We start from the raw sequence: 18,219 nt of genomic DNA, 5'->3' as shown, positions 1-18,219 counted from the left end.
CTAAAAGCCCTCTTCTGATTTTCAGATCTGAATCTATTCACAGCCAGTTTTCAGCCACTCGTGCTGCCCTGTACCTTGAACACCTCTTGCCTTTCTCATGTACATACTCTGAAGTACGTATGGTCCTCATGCCCCTCAGTCTTTTGTTGTAGATTGAACAAGCTGAGTGTCACAACACTCCAGCATCGAGCCAAATATGACCCTGCGGGTGACATGTTCCTCCACCCCTCTCCGAATCAAGAGTCAGGTCAATCCCATGGGGCAGAGGTGGGCACTTCCCCAGCTTGGCTGCTGCACCCAGCATCCAGCCCAGCCAAAACACGGCAAATCTGTGCAGATGATCCATAGCCAAACACCTCCAGAAGCAACTACCCCGGCTTGCTGGCAGCTGGCTGGGAATAAGGGCAAACCCCAGTGTAGCAGCTGGGTTTGTGGGGCAGAAATGAGTTACCAGCTGCATGTGTTGTGGGAGAGCCCTCCTTCCCTGAGCCTGGGGGGAAACACGCTGCTGGGCATAGAAACCCCCCGTGCACCCTCCTCCGAACACAGAAACTGTCGCTATCTCCTCTGTACCTGAGAAAAATGTCTGGCTGCTCATTATCAGTGCTGTTGTCAGGGAACACGTGTCAGCTCAGGTGGAAGGGATCAAAATATGTGTCTGCAGGCTGGTACAAAGCATCTGGTCAGCTTTGCAGGGTGTCTGCCAAGCCAGGTAGTCCACAAAGACCTGGTGCTGCTTTCGACGGCAATATCACTGCTGGTATTTAATCAGATAATTGATGGCTCTTGGCATTGGTTAAATTCTTGAGTGATTCTGTCCCCATAGATAATAAAGTGCTTGTTATGATGATTCAGTTCCCTGGATTGAACAGTAGATTTGTGGATGGGGAGATATTAAATGAGCAGATCATAGTGGGCTTCCTTGGCCTGTTACCTCAGCAGGTACCCCGCAGCCCTTGCTCATCTCCAATAATTCTCAGCTTCACGGGGATCGACGTTAAACCACGTGTTCAAAAGCCTTAGTTAGGGGAGTCTGCAAGGTACCATACACAGCTTGTACATGGTGTCACCAGACTGTGCATGGTATTTTAAACCCTTGTGCTATATGTGGCCCTCAGTTATAATTCAGTGACAATATTATGCTTTAAAAAGATGAGTGGAAAGAAAGAAATTTAGTTACTGCCGGAAAATACTAGCACCACATAGTTGTCATTCTGCAGCAGACAGGGATTATCCATAAACCCTGTACCTCCAAAGTGAAGGACAGTAATAAAGCTGCCCCCGGGCGCACTTTGAACTTAGCTACCTCTGATTAATTAAGTTTTTCCTTCCTTGAGCCTGATTTAGTACTTATGCTCAGAATGAAGGATTTAAGTTAAGAAACTGTTGAGAAATTGAAGGACAGCTCTCATCCCTTCTTTCTCATCTCATCCCCTTCCCTATCACATGCACACACACGTGGGTTGAAGAGGGCTTGATGTGGCTGCTGAAAAAGCAGTCTCCAAAGAATTCCTGTCCTGGAATTCTTGTCATTCCTCCTGTAATTGCACCACTTTTCCTGTGGAATTTGGTTCCTGACAAGCTTGAAATGTCACTGGGGCATGGCAAGCACTTGACTAATACTGGCCATAGGTCTCAGGGCAGCGCAGAAGGTGTCATAGTGGTTTCTGTGCAGCTGTGGAGTATCTTCCATTCATTCATCTAATGAGTGAGCTTTCGGGGATGGTTAAAATCCATCAGTGGCAGGGCTGAGGCACAGCACGGCCAGATGGGACCCCAAGTGCAGAGAACTTTTCCTCTGCTTCAGACAGCAGGAGCTGGGAGTGGGGATCAGACTGTGGCTGGTTCTGTAGCTCCCCAGAGTGCTGGCTTGCACAACAACCCCGAAACTTCACAGCCCTCCTTGGTTAATAGCTATAATGGTTATAATACGAGTTCATTAACGTGCTGGTATTTACAGCCTTCTATATGGGCAGGGAACTGTTGAATAAAACATAGAGAAACCTTGCGCAGGTACAACGAAAACACCGGATTTAAAATTTTTGGTTGTCCTTGCGATGACTTGCCTAGACCAGAAGACAAGGTGGTTTGAAGCAGGACTGCCTGGTGGAAGCATGTGGCACCCCTGACTTCCAGGGCTGCCTGGCACTGCTGAAACCCCGTGGAACTGGAGCCCTGTGCTGGGAGCGGGGGCTCGGGGCTCCTCTGCCCGCGTGTGTCACTGCCAGTGTCACCGGCTGAGTGGCAGCGCTCAGAAGCGCCTGTCCTCACCCGGGCCTGAGCCAGCAGCCTGTTGCTGGGGCCTGGGCAGGTCCTGCGCCTCGTGCCCGTACACAGGAGAAGCCAGCTGTGGTGGGGGAATGGCGTTTGATAGCCCAGGGACAACTTTGTGACTTCTGACTGACAATCGCAGGGTTACAGCCACTCTGTAGTGACAGGGCCGTAGTGCAAGTCACCGCCGACGGACAGACACTGCCTTTGGGAGGTCTCTTACGGTACGGTTAGTGATAAGGAGAAGGGCAAATATGAGGCAGAATGGCTCGATTTCTTTTTTTTTCCTCTTCTTCGTTATTTGGTGACCAGGATAGAATTGTTTTGGTTTAGAAAGAGTTTTGTAGAAGATAGTTGGGGATATGTTTGCTCCTACCAACCAATTGAATCTGCTCCGTCCTGGAAAGTCACTGAACCACTACTTGCCTAATTTGATTGCTGTGGCTGGCGTGCTCTGCGCAGCACTGGTGCTCTATCCCAGTAAACGCTCAAGGATTTAGCGGGGTGGTGGTTTTACATGTGTAGTCAGATCTAAAAAAACTTGTCAGAAATGATTCTGCTGATCCCTCAATTAGAATTCTTGAGCCCACTTTTCGGAGGGGAAACAATTGTTTCATGAGAGAGTATGTTTTGATGGAAGGATGTACAATAATCTGCCCTGAATCTGCTCAGCTGCATTGTACCGAATTAACTTATTTCTCTATATTTGTTCATATTCAAAGCATAAATAATTTAGCATTTTGTCTCTCTCTGTGAATGTGAGAGGCATGCTTGCTGATCTCAGATCAGATGGAGCAGTGATGTTTATTACTCTGATGTTGGGGAATGATGGTTGCATATTTAATATCACCATAAATAAAAATCCTGTAGCTGTGTTCCCACTTGTGGGATTGGCACGTGGCTCTCTCCTAACACATCTGATCTACAGGACTCACAGCTTTTGTGTGATGAAAGCAGAGGATTTGCTTGCCCACAATAATACAGGGCCTGAGTGGCATTTACCAGCGTGCCCTGCCTGGCTGGTGTCCCCCAGCATCTTCCCGCAGCACTCTCAGCCCCCACCTGCTTAAGCAAAATCATTTATTTTACACAGGAATACTCGGAGACTTACAGCATGCGACAAAGCAAATACCAGAAGTAAAACAAATCTCATTAAAATAAAGTGGCTGGATGATAAAGCAAATGTTTAACATACCTTTTAAAGGCAGTAGTTCTTTCTTCATTTTATCTTACTAATGCCTTTAAAAACTGCCTGAAAGTATTTTAGAGTACTTCCCAAAGTAGCTGGAGTTTTTAGCATTCTTACAATGGGCACTGAACATCTCTGATTTTAGTAGGTTTCTTTCAAAGTGTGGGGGAAAATACCATGCAGTGGGTGAGTGTCTGGGCCATGCTGATTATTCCTATTTATAATTGAAATTTCTGGAAAGTGTAGCACAAGTATTACAGCATTCTGCAGTAATGGGCCCAGGTGTTCTGCTGCACAGTGGTAGTTTTGCAGCGTTGTGCTCCATTCTCTCCTGTGCGTGTATGCAGGATTTTGCTCGGGTGCCTTGCTGAACTCTGGCTTGTCACCCAGCACCGTTTTCCATTTTCTCCTCTAAAATTCACTGGCATGGGGATAAATTCTTGTACATTTTACCTAAGACACTTGCCAGAATAAAGGGAGCGAGGCACTGCTTGGCAATAGTGAAAAGCAAGGGAGAAAGAGAGAGCTTTGTCCATGAGCCATTTGCAAGCCAAGACAGTCCCACTAGGTCACATTCTTGTTCTCTCAGCCTTGGCATGGATCACCCCTTCTTAATGGAGTCCAGTGTTCCCAGCGTTTCCAAACTTGTTTCAGTGTTTGTGGCAAGCTGGGATGGTCTCTGAGAAACAGTTTGTCTGGATCTGATTTAGAGCAAGGCAGCGTCATTGTGCTGGAAGCCTGAGAGTCTCGGCACAGCTCTCCAGCCCTGGGAGTGCGAAGGGATGGACGTTGCTCCCACTTGGTGCCGAGGTCTCTGTGAGGGTCCACGTCCATGTCTCAGCATGGATCGGGCCCGTGTTTCTCAGGTGACTCTCCCAGTTGTCCCCACTTACTGGGCTTGGGTCTGCACCATGGAGCAGTCTCAGCGCCCGGTGAACACACCGGTGCGCCGCAGGAGCAGCGGGACACTGCTCCGGCCACCTCCCCTCCCCGCGGTACAGACAGGGCAGCAGTCCTCAGCACCAACTCTTCCTTCTTCAGGTTTGCTCCGTGCTACCTGCTAACGTGGTCACAATACAGCGTTACTGGGGTAGGAGAGCCGTGCGGAGGAGGAAAGCCCTCCCGTCCAGCCCTGAGGAGTAACTGCACTGAAGCCCCAATACCGGACAGTGTTAAACAGATGTGAATCAGAAATGGTTCAACCCCCTTCCTTTACTGGAACACAACCATTTTGCTTGTTTAGTATTCTAAAAGCAGCGTTAATAACTATTTTTGTCTCTATTCTCATTTTTCACGTACATATAAAGTCTCTGTTGATGCTTAGCTTGACAAGCGAGGCTGCAGTTACGATGCCAAAACTCTCAAAACTGTCATGGAGTGAGACAAGGATAAAGGAAAAAAACAACTTAGATAAAAGAGCTATGGACTCAGAAATGTTGCATGTGGCACATTTCCCAATCCTCAGGGAGACTTAGTAATTTACATCATGGAAGTCTGCATGGTGCACAAGTCAAGTGCCTTTCTGGCTCCACTTGGGGTCTCATTGGATGTACAAAGAAGCTGCTTTCACACTTCTACAGGCAAAAGCATTTAAAAGCATTTTTGTTTCTTAAAGTGCATAAGGTAATAAAGTGTATGAGGGGTAGTATAAGGGAAGCCACATGTCAAAGGTAGGCCAAGACTGTATTGAGAAATTGCACATCAACCCAACGCAGGGGGTTTTTTTATTGCTTTCTTCCAAACAATGGCTTTTAGAATTAGATTTAAGATTCAAGCCTTTGGTGCATCCTTGGTGCTTTCTGTCTGAGCAGGAAGATGACCTGGGTTAGGCACTGTCCTTACGTCACAGGCGGGCATTGGAACAAGCATTTGGGTTTCCTCCCCAAGCTTTCTTCCAGCTCCGTTTTCCTTTTGTCAAGACAATTATGTTGGTTGTTATTAAAATAAAACCAGAAGGGGAGTAGAATGATTCATCTTTGCAAGCAGCTTTTCTAAAGGGTGTCAGTAATTCAACATGGGCAGGAATATGTCTGCTTAGGAAAATGTGCTTTGTCCAAGGGCCAGGACTGCTCAAAAGGCCACGTCCTTTTTCACCTGGGAGGGCTCAAATGTAGCCCTGTGCTAGTGACCCATGTTTCTGACTGGGACCAAAAAATTGGCATTTGCCCTGGCTCCATCCCGTGGGCTCAGCCAGATCAGGGCGGGCAGACGTGAGGGCAGTCAGGCCTCGGCTCTCCCTCCGAGGTGAACCCGTCGGCAGGGCTGAAGCCCGCTGGCAGTGAACTGTTGTGGGAAGCACGTGCTGCTGCTGCCAGCCCGAACTAAAACTGCCTGTTGCCCAGGGACTGGGGTAACACTTTCCACTAACTCGGGTCTCTTTATAAAAAAAACAAAACTAAACAATAAAACCCCTTAAACAAAAAATCTTAAGTTATTATCCCATCATTTGTAAACATGGATGTGTGTGTTGTGGGCACTCCAGCGAGAAGGTGCTTGGCAGCTTTTCTGACGTTGTCTGTATGCTGCATGGCAGCTGCTGGTGCAGCTGGTTTTTGCAGAAGTGTGTAGGTTGGCGAGCACAGAGCATTTAACCCATCCTTCTGCATCAGGGAAAGATTGGCTTGAATTATCCTTGCATTACCCCCCCGTAATCAGATCTTCATCAGTTGTGCATTTCTCAAGTGTCTAAAGAAGAAGTGAAGAAATCATGGAACATTTTTCTCACTTGGCAATTGTTTGAGTTTCTCGGAAGTCTGCATCGTGGCAGTAACTGTCCCTGTCCCACCCCTCTGATGCCGAACGAGCCCAGCCATTTGAATTGTTGTCCTTGTGCTCTGTAAATGAGATATGACTGGGGGTTATGGAGTGACTTAGTCACAGAATGTACCCAGTTACTCATCAACAGCCAGAGTCCGTTCGTGTAATTCCTGTTGACATACTGATGATCTCCTAATGGAAAGACAGCCCTGACACCGCAGGCATGCGTGCGGCCTTCCAGCCAGGGCCTGGAGTGAATCATGCTCCACGTGATCACCTCCAGTGAGACCATTCTGTGCGTGCGTGTGTGTGTGTGTCTGGGTTTCAGAAGCAAGCAGCAATTGTACCGGTCTGGAGGATGAAGTCAGGGAGCTACAAATACAGCACAGGCAGAGAGGAGTAATGCAAGGGGGCTGATAATAGGAATGGAACCTTTTGCCTCACAGTTTGAAGCCAGTATGGGCTGAGATGGCCAGCTGCTGCTTTTGAGGGGCACTGGAGAAGTGGCACTGTATGAGGTCTCCAAGGTCATTCCCCCCTGCAGCCCCCCCCCCCCCCCCCCCCCCCGGCCGACAGCCTGGGCAGGGGACACCCGTCCAGGGGGGCAGTGGCTGGGCTCCTGCCTGGGCTCCTGGGCAGGGGGTGGCACAGCTCTTGGTGAAAAGAGCTCCCCTTTCATCTGAACTGGTTTGGGAGCTTCAGCTGGATCGCCAGCGCTCGGCTGTGCCGGCGTGTCCCCTGGATGAATCCTGCTCTGCCTCCGGCCCCGTAACAGAGACCTGGAGACGGCTGCGGGTCAGTCCTGTCTGAGAGGAGAGAAAGTACAACCCAGGGCCACACACATGTGCTTTTTAAATGGCTCCAGTTGTTTTATGAAGCCATTTTAGGTTTTAATGCTGCTTCTGCAGGACTGGTGACTGCAGTGGCTTACAGCTCCTGTTTGTAATGGCAAGTGGAAGGCAGTTGGGACTGGTTGAGCTGGGCTGGACTTTGCTTCGCAGCATTTACAGTGCTGTTGCTCATTTGGGAAATAACCTGCTGCTTTCAGTTTTGATCCACTGCAATGGTATATAAAGACATCCAGCCTCTCACCTGCGAGGCTGGCAGGGAGAAGAGGCAGCACAGCGGCCAGCTGGCTCCTGCCGCCGGAGAGAGGTGAGTCGCTCCTCTGCTGGCACCCCTGCTGGTGAGGTGCCGGGCCTGGCCCCTCAGTGCCCACCCAGGAGCACTGTTCTCCTCCTGCCCACCTTGCTCCGGCGCTGGCCACTGCCTCTGGGAGTTACAGGCAGGCTCCGGTCCCCAGCGGGAGCCTGCTGCCCCTCTGCCCTTTCCCACCTTCTGGGAATGCTGCAGGACCCACCTTCTTCTTGGCCAGCACTGGGTTTCTAGTAGCTTGCTTTTCTTTTAAGCCCGCTACCTGTGTTCCCATCTGACTGAGTTTTGGGCGGGACAAGCAGTGTAGGGAATGAGGAGAGCAGGTGGCAGGAGGCTGGGAACGGGGCAGAGCGGGGGCAGCAGGTGTTGGGACGGAATTTGCAGATCTGGACCCCAGAGTTCAGCCTTGTGCTTCGGGCCATGCCGGCTTGTCCTGCCCTAGCACTGGTCAGTCCTAAGTTGTCAGGTCCCCGGGCTCCGTGGCCCGGCCGGGACGCTCAGCGCTGAGCGAGGGACCAGCCGCGGCCGATGCTGCAGCGGCAGCTCTGGCTGTGGGCAGCTCGGCTCCCCAGGCCGGCGTGGCCCTGCTCAGTGAAGTAGGCTGAGCTTTACTGTCGCTTAAACCTACAAATCTGTCAGCTGCCTCCCCAAGTGGAGTAGGTTCTGATTTACCGATTTACAGCTTGTGTTACCAGAGTAAATCACCCTGCTAACAGCCAGCTGATGGGAGTCCGGCATCTTCACAGCCCCAAAGCTGGCGAAACCTCCCCAGCGAGCCAGAGATGTCCTGGCTGGGTGGGGACTCTGGCCCAGAACACTCTGCCTCTTCTCTTTGCCTCATCTTATTTGTCATCAGAGAGTGCACAGAGCCATCAGCCCCACATGCCCACGGACACACCCCCCTCTGAAACAGAGTCCGGTTTTAGCTGTGATGGTGTAAATCCAGGGCAGCCTCATCAGCTCGGGAGCAGATTGCAATTTTGTTAATGAGAACATACGCTGGCCCTGTGTATTCCCAGGGATTTGACCTCAGTTTAGCATCTGTCAGGATAAGAAAAAGTAGTTTAGTGGCACTGGCATAGTGGCAGTTGAGAGGATGGGGAGTGCGGCAGAGAGGATTGCTGCCTCTCCCCTTTTGAGGGACAGTTTTATATTCCAGCAGAGGAAGAAAAATGTTTGTGGAAATCAATATTTTAAGAAATAAAATGCAAGACAAAAAATCTAAACCCTAACTTTCCAGATCAAAATGTTTTTAATTTTCTCAGAAGAAAATAAGATAAGAATTTTTGTTTTCTGCTATGTAGGTTTAACCCTTCAGGGTTGGGGAACCACAGAGCAAAGCCAGTGACAGTGAGTAGAAAAGGCAAGTCAGGACTGTGTGTGAGAAGAGGAACCCAGGCTAGATCTGCAGTAAAAGATGTGTCCATGAGTCTGTGTTTATTTTAACTCAATCTAGTTACATCAGCTCCAGCTCATAGTATAGTGCATTTAAATGGTTTTAACTCTTCTTGTGATCGGTACCAGCTAGTGGCCTAAAACGTAGGTTCACACATTAAAAATGGAGTAAAATTGCAGATAAGGCAGGCACCTTTCTACCTCAAAGGAGTTAACTAAGGCCAGGCCAGGTTGTGGGGAGCTGTGTGGTCACCCCAAATACCTGCTGCAAAGGAAAAGCTTCCCAGATTCTGTCTCTAAAAATTCTGCACAGCACAACTATCAGTGTAAAATCCAGCCATCTTTGCAATGAAGATGAGCTGGAGTTTAATTTGGTTAATAACTGAGGCAAGTTAATCCTGTTCAGGCGAGGATCAAACCAGTTTCAGTGCATCTGTGTCAGTGCTTTGCATCTGTCTCACTAGATTGATTTAAAATAACTTGGTTACAAAAGCAAATTGTTTCTCCTGTAGAGCTGCTGAATGGGGGCTCAGACCTGGCCCTGCTCCTGCCTCCATTTCCCTCCTGCAGCATGAAGCTTTTGGTCAAGTTCCCTCCTGGTTCCCTTGTGTAGTAGACAAGGATGGAGGTTTTCATGTACCAGACAGGGCTGCTCACAGAGCTCGCTCAGGAATCTCTTCATGTCCCATCCAGGAGATGGTAAAAAGTGTTTCTGGTCAGAAGGATTGACTGGGTCTAATTTCATCTCTCTGACAGAAATAAGTAATCAAGTGTTGAGAAAACAAATGTTGGTTGACCTCCCTGTTTGAAGCTCATATGCTGGTAATGACAATTAGGGTTTTCTAAACTTGTTATCTTTCAGTGTCACAGACAACCCTTTAAAAAGAGAGCCAAGACCAAATTTAGAGTTGAGCTTTCATCCCGCGAAGGGAAGATGGGCGTGAGGTCCCTGCAGGCCTGACTGCTCTCAGCTGGCGGCTCGGTCGGAGCCCACGAGTGTCCAGGGAGGCAGCCCCGGCTCTCCAGGCGGGCAGATGGGCTCCAAGGCTCGCTCCCTCCCCGGGATCCCTGCGGAGGTGAGGCCTGGGTGCAGGTGCAGGGGCTGCCCCCGGGAAGCTCAGCAGCAGCGCTGACGGGGCTCAGGGGGAGGCTGTAGGTCCGTAGCTCCGTCGGTGAACGGTCAGAAGCAAAGCTGACATGCTGCTCGTCTTCTTTTAATTAGGATGTTATTCAGCCAGGTTGAGAGACTACGTACTTCTGAGGTCTGACGTAGATTTGCCAAGCTTGTTGCCACCGTGGCCGGCTTTGTCCTGCAGGTACCAGAAGGCACACTCTGTACAAACACATTCGCATTCAGAAACACATTTAAAGTCCAATACACTTACCGTGGCTTTGATAAGAGCCTGGCCCTCCCTTCCCTGGGGAGTGCCATCCTGACTACATTTTGAAATCACGAACCATGACTCTCATTTAAAGTAGAACAGCGTGTGTTTTCATCTTCGGGAAGCCACATCCTATTCTCAGTCCTGTGTAATCGTAACTAGCTCTTAACAGAGCCCAGCAGCTTTCACAGATTCACTGATGTAACAGCCTGTGTCCACAGCTGGGAAACTGAGGCACAAAAAGGCAGAGAGACTGCACCAACCCTGTGTAAAAAAGACAAAGCCTTTTTTTTTCAGGCTGTAGTTATACTCTAGGTATCACAGTGATGCCTTATCAGCTCTTGCTGTACAGAGATTTATAGTAAATCATTTCTATTCCATTGAAGTAATTTTCAGAGATTAATTTTTAGGGTATTAGCATTGATTCCTGAGTGCACGTGCCCTCCTCCTCCCGCCAGCAGTCCATATCCAGGGAGAGCTGCATTGTCTGAGTTGGAGGAAAGCTCACTTGCCCTAATTTATTGAAAAAATTAATTTTAGGTTTAAAATGGGCCTGTCATTTATGAACCCTGTTCAATCTGTTCTTCGCTCCTGAGTCTTCACCCTGACCTTTTCCATATCTTAAATCCTCTGGGCTGTACACTCTGTTCATTAGTTAAACTTCCAGAAGGGAGCAGCAGGTGTGGGTTGTGGATAAGGACTGCATGCAAGCTTGGCTCTGTGCTTATCCATGTACCCCTAGCAGGCTGCGGCTGTAATTTAATTTAGGGCAGTGCCAGGATTTGGAGTTTTTAAGAGTTTTTCACAGTTTGTAAGTTTTAATAATTTTGACATCAGCTCTGGAAGTAGCTGCCCCTGGCATTGCATGAAGTATGCAGTAATGATACTTGCACTTTAAAAAATGAGCCAGAGAACTGATGTAGTGCATCCCAGTAATTGCAAAGTTTAATTCCTGGTCAGGGAGTCTGAACTGTAAGAACCAGCCTGGCCAGAGAGGGTGGGGGGTCCCAGAGGCGTTGCTGGGGCTGACCCAGGCTCGGTGCAGAGCTGTACCACACGCTGCTCCAGGAAAAACAAACACGTCGTCCCTGGGAATGGCTTATCTGAGTCAGAAAGGAGGTACGGAGAGACCAGTAAAAAACAGCAAGGTTATCTTTAAAAATATCTTTCCTTTCCCTACCTGTATGTTGGGGCGGGTAGATGGGGAGTGTAGGCAGGATTTCCAGGCTTTCCAGTGCCGCCGGCTCTTCCCGAGGTCCCGTTCTGTCAGGGATTGCTGCGGGGATTCTGCAGAGACACGTCTCACTACTTGGGGACACGGGGATGTTTCTAGTATGGATGTGGCTGTCTGTGGAGGGGATGCGGCTCCTGCATCAGCATTCCTGATTTCGGCTGGTAGTTGGAGCACCCCAGAAGGGAAAGCCCCAGGCTGTCAGGAGAAGGGGGCTCGTAGCCACCTCCAGCATCTGTGCCTGTGAGACAAGCCCGGGGAGAGCGCTAATGGGCTGGGAGCTCACCCACACAGGCGTTGGGGCTGCCGTCAGCATCCCTCAGTGCTTTCTGATTTCCCTTTGCCTCGTCTGTGTATGCTCAGGTGCTGGGTACAAGAGTGCAAAAATATTCTGTGTCTTCCAAGGGCTTCTGTCTCCTATAACATGCCAGAGGAGAGGAGAGCAGGGGATAGATAGTGTGTGTGCTCCCTGGGATGGATTGCCTACAGTTACAGCTCTGAAAGCCATAGAAAAATCACCGACTTCATCGGTGTGAATCTCTCATTCCATCTGAAAAGAAGGTTCCCATGAGAAGGATGTGCTTTATATCCCTAAAAGACACTAAAATCTGTCTGGCTAGAAGGCAGATAGCAATTGGAAGAAATTAGCTTTATATCCTGGTGCCATCTCTGGATAGAATGCACACAATCAAAACAAACTTTAAAATGCTTTGAGCTTTGCTTTTTTTTTTTTTTAAGGAAGAGTTCATCAGCAGCAAAAGAACATTTTCCAAACTTTATTCTGATTTTAAACTTTTCATTGTTTTTTAAGCACATCGTTTTGTTTAAGAACATCATTCAGTCTCTGAAGTCAGCTATTACCTATTAAACTGAAGCTATTATATATGCCAATATTGTTAGACAGAAGGACAAATCAAAATAAAATGTAGTTTATATGCTGAAACATGTATTTGTGTTTGTCAGGCTCAAAGTCATATGCCATTGGTACCCCTGAGTAGTTTAGATTTGAAATTCAAAACTTGACTCCTGCAAATGCTCCTTGGCTCAAATTGTTGTTGAATGTTAAGTGGTGTCTCTGAAGCGAGACTAATAGCACAAAATTATATTGAATGTTTGCAGGAATGGGACCTCACAAAAAGGTTTATAAAAATCTGCTGCTAATAACGTTACGTTTTAAATAAAACCTCCAGAAAAGATGAGTGGCGTCTCAGTAAATACAGGTTTCCTGTTGATCGGGATTACATTCCTAGAGGAAAGTCTAATGCTTTGTTCAGGAGAGCAGAAAAGTGAGGCTAATTACAAGCAGAAAGAGAAATTGGCCGGTCCAGATCCACTGTCTAGCCACTCTGAAATACAGTGTAAAAGGCAGCATTAGTCAGAGGTTAAATATTCTTTCAGTGTAAATACCGTTTGATACGGTGCCTGATTTTTCAGAAGTGCTGGATGTCAATTCTGCTGCGGCTCGGCTTTTGTGAACAGCGAGCACATTTTAATAAAGCAGGTGAAGAAATCTCTTCATAATCTCTTAGTTTAATCTGGCCATTGTTCCTACAGTCTGCAAGGCCTGGGTAATTTCTGTGCCCTTCAGCCTCCGATTACCTTTTTGCTGAAATTGAATTGAAGGACAAAGTAAACAAACACAAGCACGGTCAAGGTTATGGGCTGTTGAGCTGGAGTTCTCCAGTGCTCGGAGGCTACTGTGTGAATATGCAGTTTGATGGAAGAACACTGGGAGCCCTGAGAGTCAATTTAATGATATCTGCAGTGAAATCTGTGCGTTGCTTGAGGGTGCTGTAGGCTGTAGCACATCCATTGAAGAGTTTTTCACAAGACCCCCCCCAATAATAACTATGCCCACCCCAACCCTTGATCAGCAACCCAGTGACAGCCAGCCAGTTGTGCAATTACACGTCTTTTAATTATGCTGAAACAGGGGATTGTTTAAATAAAATAAGTGATTTTTACAACATCAACAGGTATTTGATTTTAACTGTAAGTTTGGAATAAATCTGGAAATCACAGTCCCTTCCACTGCTAACTCTTCAAGGTTATCAGGGAATTCATTTTTCCCCAGTGATAGCGTGGTCATAAAGTGCTGGCTTCACAGACAATAAAAAGTGACTATAAATAATACAAATAATAATCACTGAGCCTAACTGTGAATGGAAAACTTACTCTAATAACCCACCGAAGGTACTATTTTACCTGCCCTCTGACGAAGCACAGTGGCTTTCCTTTCACAAATGCTGATTCTTAAACAGCGAGTCGTGTGGGTGGGTGCTGGCATCCCAAGAGTAACAGGAGGTGCGGATGTGAAGAAGGGGCAGCGGTCACGCACAGTGCCCCGGGGAGGATGCTGGCACTGGCACCATAAAAATAGCTCTGACCGTGTTGTACACCCGCGCATCACCCTCCAAACAGAGCTGCCTGTGGGGAGAACAGTCTGCAGGGAAACACCACCTTGTGCCAATGAGGAACGAGGTACAAGCTTGCTTGAAGGAAGCTGGGATAAACCCTGGCTCGGAATAAAATTAGCTGAGACTTTGACGTACAGGCTTTTTTTTGGTGGTAGTAATGCTTGCTGTAGCAGTATTTAAACATTGAGTCAACACAGTGTGGTTTCTTCACTGCCTGGCACTCCCTGGGGAGGAGGAAAGAGCAGTCCCCAAGGCCCTGGCCTGCAAAGTTTTAAGTTCTGTACCCTCTCAGCTACACAAGGATATTCAGTCCAGAGGCCGTGGGGAGGGGGAGTGGGCAGGCAGGAACAACCTGTGCATTAGACCTGTAGCCCAAGACGTTTGTGAGTTTCAGACACCAACCCCAGCGCAGTGTGATCAACGGGGCAGCCCTCCGGGGCAGGGGCACGGCACCACGTTACTTTTGGGAAACACATTTGTCATTCACAGAGGCGAGAGTGTGGAGAACAAACATGCAGCAGGACAGTACCCCAGAGCACCTGGGGGCTCCAAGTTCACATGTTACTTCATCTCCTGATGCCTGGCTCGTGTGCCAGTCCTGCACAGACTGGCTGTCTGGAATTTCAGGTTTGAGACAGGGGAAATTCAGCAGGGCACTTCCCAGCAAACTGAACTCTTTTGCTGGGTCTTGCTGGTCTCCTGCCTTGTCATCTGGTAGAAGCAGTTGAGCTGTGCTGGGTCCTTACGTCAGCTGGAGCTGCCACAGTTCCCAGCATATCTGGCTTCCTGCTGGAACACGGGCCAAAAGCACATGCTTCTTGGGTTCCGTACTTCCTTCCACAGTGTCCTAATAATGTGTCTGAACGTGCAACAGAAAATAGCCCAGTGCTGGGCTGCAGAGAGAACCTGGATTCTCCTTTCTCCCGCTGCCTTCACTCTGCTCCGCTCTCCACCCACTGCAAGTGCCAGGGCTCGTTCCAAAGTTCAGGTTCTGCGTTTTTGCCTCGCCAGAAAGATAAAAGGCTTGGTAAAACTGTAACTTGACCTTAGCGTTTCACTGCAGCGAGGGAGATAAGGTGCTGAAGGAAATACGGAGAGGAAAGCACTGATGGCTGTGGGAACGGGGACCCCACAAGATAAGGGCTCCCCGTTGAGGACCCAGGTACACGACTCGGGAGCTGCGGGTGAGCCCGGCTCGTGGGCGGGAATGGCTGTGGATCGCTGACCAGGATTTCAGTCTGGTGGGCACCATATTTTTGTTGTTCCGCACAAAGGACCCCTGTGCTGCTGCTGCTGCAGATTTGAGACCGAAAAGATTGACTGAAGCTGCCTGTTATTATTTTGGACTACTCCAGCGATGTATCAAAAACCAGACGCTGGGTTGATGCTGGTGCCCTACTTTACAGAAGCCCTGAAAAGCAGATCGAGGACAGCGAGCTTGTCTCTCTGCATGGCATCTGCCAGCAAAGGGTGAGAGAACTTCAAACCGCTGGCGGGCGAAATGAGGGGAGGGAAAAATGAGGCAAAACGTGTTCAATCCAGAGCACTGTTTGCAGACTGCAAGGGGAAAGGGTCTGCACGTGCTCTGCTAAGGAGGCGAGGTGGGAAGTGCACTGGCTGCGGTGTTCTGCTGCCAGCATGGCTGGTGAGCTGGTGCCGTTGTCCCTGGGGCGCGGTGGGGACCAGTTTACCCTGGAAGGAAGAAAAGGAACCCACTGGCCTTGGGAGACAGGCAGTGCTCCTTATTATTCAAGCCCAGCAATAATGCTGCCAGAGCCCTTCCCGTTTTCAGGATCCTTTGGAGGTGAGGTGAGAGGGGGTCATGCCCACCTCTCCGCCTGAGGAGGAGAGGCACGTGAGCGAGGACGTGCATGGAGTTAGTGTCGGAACTGGGCAGAGGACCGACGGATTTTGACTGTCGAGCACGCAGGTGCTGGCTGGAGGGACAGCGCGTCTGGGGATCCAGCGTGCAAGTCACGGGAGGAGGCGAAATCTTGCCCAGGACCTGCCCGTCTCCTGCGCTGAGACCTGCTGCCTTCCCCTTGGAGTATTTTCTGTGCAATCGGGGATATGTACCTTTGTTCTGGTTCTGTCCTCCAAGGCTGACCAGCGTTTGCAGCCCAGGTGCCTGATTTCTCCCCTGATCCGGAGCAGCCTTGCATGAGCTGGCGGATTTATGATTTGCTGCAGACACGGACGGTAGCCTTTGAGAAGTGGAAAAGGAAGCAGCCATAAATAACAGGCCGGGGACAGTGCCATGCGGTGGTTTTTCATTTACTAGATAGTCCTACTTTGTTCTTGATGAGTAATGGAGGCATCTGAATGCGCCACGACAGCAGCAGCCTGGCCCTGGGCAGGTGCCGGCACGGGCTGGGGGAGGATGGCGGCGGTGGGGACAGCTGCCCCATGCCGTGTGGCCTCCCCCGCCGGGCTCCGCTCTCTCGCATCCTCCTCTCCCGTTTACCTGCCGCTCCGGCCGGCCGTGACTCTGCCCTCCGGCAGCCCCGGAGCCGCGCCGGGGGCCGGCCGGTGCGGGCGGGGGGGCCGAGGGGATCATGGCTCACGCAGGTGCGGGCGGCTGCTGCTGCCGCCGCTCCTCCGTACTGTGGATCGCGCTGTTGCAAAGGTCAGTGACTCGCCTTTCCAAACCGGGAAAGGAATGCGCGTCTGCAGCCCGGGGCAGCCGGGCGGGCTGCCGCCTGCCTTCCCCCGCTCCCCGGTACGGGCAACCTGCGGGACAGCCCCCGGGCCCGGCGGCGGCGGGGCGGGCCGGGAAGAAGTGCCCCCAGTGCGCCCGCTGCAAAAAATCAAAAGCTCCCGGGGAAGGTTTCTCACAGCAGGATGAAAGCGGCGAACGGACACGGGACAGGCGGGCTCTGGCGAGGGGTGAGCGGCCGGGCCGGCGGGGAGGGCGGCGAGGCGGCGCTGCCCCGTCACCCGCAGCCCGGCCCCGGCTTCGCGCGGCCGTTCCGGGGGCGGCGGGGGGCGGCGGGCCCGGGGCGCTCTGCCCAGCTACAGCGCAGCCAATCCGGCGGCCCCGGCAGCGCCGGCCCGGGCGGGGCGGGGAGGCGGCGGCGGGGCCGGCCCGGGGCGGCGGGGGCCGGGGGGGGCCCGGCCGGGGCCGGCGGGAGCGCGGCATGGCCGAGGCGGAGCGGGGCGGGAGCCGAAGCCTGAGGGTGAGTGCGGGAAAAGGGGGTGCGGGGTGCGTGGGGGGGTCCTGTGCGTGTGTACGGGTGGGTGTGCGCACACGGGTGGGTGTCCTGTGCGTGTGTGTGTGTACGGGGGGGCGGCGGGGCTCCGCGGGCCGGGGAGGAGCCCGGAGCCCGGGGCCGGGGGGAGCCCGGAGCTCGCAGGAGGCCGCTGCGGCTGTTGGCGACCCAGCGCGCTCCTCGGCACGGAGCGTTGTTTATTTTTAGCAACGCTCCGTCCATGATTCTGTGTGTGAAGCGTTTTGTTTCCGGCGTTATTTATTAGAACGTCGCTGCCTCAGGCGGCTGCCCGCGGCCGGGCCCTGGAGCCAGGGCCGCGGTGTGGGAGATGGGCTTTGCGACTTGAGTTTCCCCGGGGTTAATCCGGGAGGAGAGATCCTGCCTTGCTTTTTCTTTCTCGTCCAGATTCTGCCTCCAGACTTACGTTAAGCAAAATCCCAGTGATAAAAATCGAAACCTTTATCCCCACCCTCCTTCCACCGTGGAAACTCGTGAGTCTCCGGTGCAGCCGGGGAGCGCCCGTGTTTCAGGTGGTGGCGCGCAGTGGGGGGCTCCGGGTCACGGTAACAGCAGCTCTCGGTACTGGTTTTGCTTGTGCCTCCTCGACGGTTCCCCCGGTGGTTTGGGGGGCCCTACAGTCCCTGCCTGCCCCGGAGAGGGGTGCTGTGAGAGCGACTTAGTCCTCAGGGCCGTGCCGGGGTTTGAGCTCAGCCGGGAGCGGTGGCTCTGTGACTGCGTCGGGTGCCACAGATACGGCACTGTTTGTGCTGGTTTAGGCTGGTGTGATAAGAAAAGGTAATTTTTTAATATAAATTGTCCGTTTCTGTTAAAAGCGAGACACTGGTGCCATCCTGCTTTTGGCAGAGAGGGGGCAAGATGCTTCCTTGGCTTCTTGGCAGCATGTTTGATTACTGAAACTCGAGTACGTTTCTGATCACTTTTTGCTTCTTGTCCTTGATGCATTTCACTTGTTTTTGCAGTTTCTCTCGTCTTGAGCATTGCAAACGCGGTCAGTGCCCTTGCTGGTTGTGCCGTGCTGGACTCTCAGGTTGTCACTGACAAACTTTGCAGTGGCACATTGTTAAACAAATACCCACGCTCGGTGAACGTCACAGGTTAAAATCATCCTTCAGGTTCGCTCTGGCAAAAACAACATTTGGAATCTGGTATGAGCTGACAGAGTCCTTTTGAACGTAATTAATTCTGCTGCCGG

The 18,219-nt window shown here is 51.0% G+C and overlaps 1 protein-coding gene across 12 annotated transcripts in view; it reads left to right on the top strand.

Moving 5' to 3' along the window:
* The window catches only part of DAB2IP (DAB2 interacting protein), a 207,365-nt gene that overhangs the window by 136,072 nt on the left and 53,074 nt on the right, over positions 1–18,219 (top strand). Inside the window, exon 1 of one of the 12 annotated variants that reach the window (XM_074923657.1) lies at positions 12,980–15,267. The exons of 8 other annotated variants lie outside the window; for them this stretch is intronic. In XM_074923657.1, coding sequence (XP_074779758.1) covers positions 15,155–15,267 — 113 coding nt within the window. In that variant the 5' untranslated portion in view covers positions 12,980–15,154. Of the gene's footprint in view, positions 1–12,979; positions 15,268–15,302; positions 16,424–16,447; positions 16,684–16,888; positions 16,974–18,219 lie in introns of those variants that run through there. 3 more of the 12 variants (XM_074923658.1, XM_074923661.1, XM_074923659.1) reach the window with 3 other exon arrangements.

The sequence above is a fragment of the Athene noctua genome, chromosome 20, assembly GCF_965140245.1.
Source record: "Athene noctua chromosome 20, bAthNoc1.hap1.1, whole genome shotgun sequence".
NCBI lineage: Eukaryota > Metazoa > Chordata > Aves > Strigiformes > Strigidae > Athene > Athene noctua.
The sequence above is the reverse complement of the archived record's forward strand: the minus strand, read 5'-3'. Positions and strand labels throughout refer to the sequence as shown.